Source organism: Nelumbo lutea, chromosome 6, assembly GCF_056320005.1.
Source record: "Nelumbo lutea isolate HS-2025 chromosome 6, American lotus-T2T, whole genome shotgun sequence".
In the NCBI taxonomy this organism is placed as follows: Eukaryota; Viridiplantae; Streptophyta; class Magnoliopsida; order Proteales; family Nelumbonaceae; genus Nelumbo; species Nelumbo lutea.
In genome coordinates, this window is record NC_142689.1 from 67,311,220 (window position 1) to 67,314,277 (window position 3,058).

Here is a 3,058-nt window from a genome sequence, read left to right on the forward strand (position 1 = left end):
TTATTATAATCCGGTCTATTAGATGAAACCCGATTGTCCTATGAACCGGCAGATTGGGTTCTGGGTCTAAAATTAGAGGTCTGATTTGGTTCCGGTTCCTTTAATATTTATTGTAACGTCGATTCCGATTATACCCGGGGCCCGACCCGTTTACAGTCCAATGCACGAAGATCCGGACAATCGTAAAATGAAAAAGTTTAAATTCTTAAATTAGAAGAAACCTAATCACACCCAAAAATCAAAATTATTGGACGGTGGGTCCCTAAGAAAAGGCGTAGTTATAGCTGTAGACTTGTAGTCGGAAACTAGTTATCGCAGAAAGAGATCGGACGGTCAAGAGCGCAAATAGATGAGGATAGGGGCCCACACGCGCCCATGAAACGGAGCGGTTGGGTCAGACAGATATATTCATCTCGGTCCAAAAAGGAAGATGCTTGAGAATATGCCTTAAAATTTTTCAAATTTAATTTTATCACGAAAAAAAAAAACCGGATAATAAGTGCCCCTCCTCCGATGCTGTTATAAAAACCCCTCTCAAATCCCTACCCGTCACGGCTTCCTTCCTTCCGTTCTCTCTCATAGTCATCATAGCGTTGGATTCCTTCATTTTCTGAACAAGGCGAAGCTATTAGCCCTAGCCATGCATACTTACGCCTCTTCCCCTGAACAAGAACAGTTCATCGATAAACTGGAGATTTTCAAGATCCAAGGCAGGGATAAGCGTGGGCGAAAGGTGCTTCGCATCATAGGGAAGTTCTTTCCTGGTAAGATTTCTTTTTCGTTTTGTTTTTTTTTTTTTTTTTCTTTCTAGTAGAATGGTTTATTGTTAAATCGATTGAATCTTAATAGTTTTTTCAATTTTTCTTTGGTTGATTGATGATTAGCTCGAATTGTGAGCGCGGAGGTTCTGAACAAGTATCTGGAGGAGAAAATCTTTCCTCAGTTGGGGGAACGGCCATTCTCGGTGGTTTACGTGCACACCAATGTTCAGAGGAGCGAAAACTTCCCTGGAATCTCGACTCTGCGATCAATCTACGAGGCTCTCCCTGTCAACGTCAAAGAGAATCTCGAAGCCGTTTATTTTGTTCACCCGGGCCTCCAGTCCAGGCTTTTCCTCGCTACCTTCGGTCGTTTTCTCTTCAGCGGAGGGTAAAACATCTCCTCCACTTCTCCTAGTCTTCTTGCCCACATCCCCAGCGCATCTTAGAATTCAACCTAGCTGCCGTTTCTGTTTTTTGCACCTAGATCTACTGCGGGCAGTTACTTTCACAGTTCCACCCTTTTTTATCTCGCATTGATTTGAATCCACGGCGCAAGTTAGTGATTTCCGTTGTACTTGTTTTGTCTCTTTTAGGTTGTACGGGAAGCTGAAATATGTTAGCAGGCTGGAATTTCTGTGGGAACACGTCCGGAGAAACGAAATCGAGATCCCGGACTTCGTATACGATCACGACGAGGAGCTGGAGTACCGTCCGATGATGGATTATGGGTTGGAGAGTGACCACCCGAGAGTGTACGGCGCACCGACGGTTGATTCTCCGGTGTCTATGTACTCGATGAGATGTATCTCATAATAGAATGCGGAGAGGGGGCAGCGGTGGTGAGGAGTGGAGTGGTGAAGGTTTTGAAACTTGAAAAAAAGTCTTGTCTGAGGGCTGGATTCGATTTTCTCTGCAACTTCTGCTAGTCTGCTAGGGATTAGATGGATAGGGTTGTCCTTTCTGGAATTGTTTAGGGGAATTTCGAGGATATACAGAACTGTAAATATAAAAAAATTGTATTAATCACTGTGGTAATAGACAGGAAAGAACCCTGCTTTCTGACACCTCTGTGGCAATCGGGTGATTCCCTCTTCTCTTTTGTTTCCTTCAAAAAACGTAACAAAAGAAGGCCTCGACTGGAAAGCGAAAGGCGTTGGCTTCTTGAGTCTCGATTGCCGATATTCTTGTACTCCAGTTTGGAGGTTGCTTTGGGTTTGCCTTTGCACGTTACCTGTTGCTGTTTGTTGCAGTTGACGAGTTTGCAAGAGGAAAGAATTCTGCTTTAAGTGAACGAAAGGACCGCGGATTTGTCATTTAATAAGCGTGATTTTGGAGTTTAAATAATTAATGAGATTGGGAGAAAAGAAAACTGGGCAAAAGAATCACGGGATATAAACGGCCAAACCCTTTCGGAGTCTGGAATCCAACTTCTTACACGAATCTTGCCACGTGGACAACCATTATTCCATTCCAGCATGGTAAAACAGAAAAAGAAACAAACAAACACCAAACCAGGCCGTTTTTCTTTAGTATTCCAGTGAGCCAAGAGATTCTGAATCGAGGTCCAAGGAATCAATGGAAAAGATTGAAGTATGAATCCCGGCTGGGAATGCATATTCGACGTCGGACGGTCGGAGGGATGTCTATCAGTCTTTGTCCGGGAAAAGTAAAGGAGAGATGACTTTTATCTGTTTATCGAAACCATTGGACCGATGACGTGAACCACTATTACCTGACCAGGGGCTGCGCTTTTTTCAATACACCGACTCAGACCGGATGATTCGGACAATGCTTTATTGACTCGAACAAATCGTTGACCAACGATAAGGCTTGGCTAGTCTGGAGCTTTGTGTGCATGACACATTAGCATGGTGTGTGGGGTAAAAAGTAATTAAATCAATATTCTTTTAATTTGAAAGACAAAGAAAGATTTAGATAGTGTCATGTGCAGGAAGATTCAAAATAGCGACGGGAGAACTGCCACATCTTTTGCAGGTTTCTCAGAAACTATGGTGTTTGAGAGTTTGGACCGATGCGGGTTTCTCGGAAATTAGTGCCAAAAGTTTCTGATTGTTTTGATGGTTGATTGGCTGATTCTTGAATCGATAAAAAATGATTATTAAAATAGGAGAATGACGGTTCAGCGCAAGTTCAGAATTTTTAAGCAAGGTACAGTTAGGGTGGGTGCCAGCTTGAAATTAATGTATAGTATTGGGGTTTTGACATTTTGAATGTTCATATTAAAATTGGGCTGAAAAGCAAAATGTCTAAAACCCACCATCAGAACCAGATCTTTT

At 42.6% G+C, this 3,058-nt stretch overlaps 1 protein-coding gene across 1 annotated transcript; it reads left to right on the plus strand.

Annotated features, from left to right (window-relative positions):
• Positions 1–490: 490 nt before the first annotated feature.
• LOC148849388 (SEC14 cytosolic factor family protein / phosphoglyceride transfer family protein) lies at positions 491–1,825 on the plus strand. Its single transcript, XM_088948924.1, has 3 exons — positions 491–764; positions 885–1,149; positions 1,355–1,825. The coding sequence occupies exons 1-3, from the start codon at positions 641–643 to the stop codon at positions 1,572–1,574; spliced, it is 609 nt and encodes a 202-aa protein (XP_088805050.1). The 5' UTR covers positions 491–640; the 3' UTR covers positions 1,575–1,825.
• Positions 1,826–3,058: the final 1,233 nt, after the last annotated feature.

Bases quoted from the DNA above. Each gene is read 5' to 3' on its own strand.
- LOC148849388 (XM_088948924.1), top strand. From the start codon at position 641: ATGCATACTTACGCCTCTTCCCCTGAACAAGAACAGTTCATCGATAAA. The intron at 765-884 runs GTAAGATTTCTT...ATTGATGATTAG, and splicing joins CATAGGGAAGTTCTTTCCTG to CTCGAATTGTGAGCGCGGAG. The intron at 1,150-1,354 runs GTAAAACATCTC...TGTCTCTTTTAG, and splicing joins CGTTTTCTCTTCAGCGGAGG to GTTGTACGGGAAGCTGAAAT.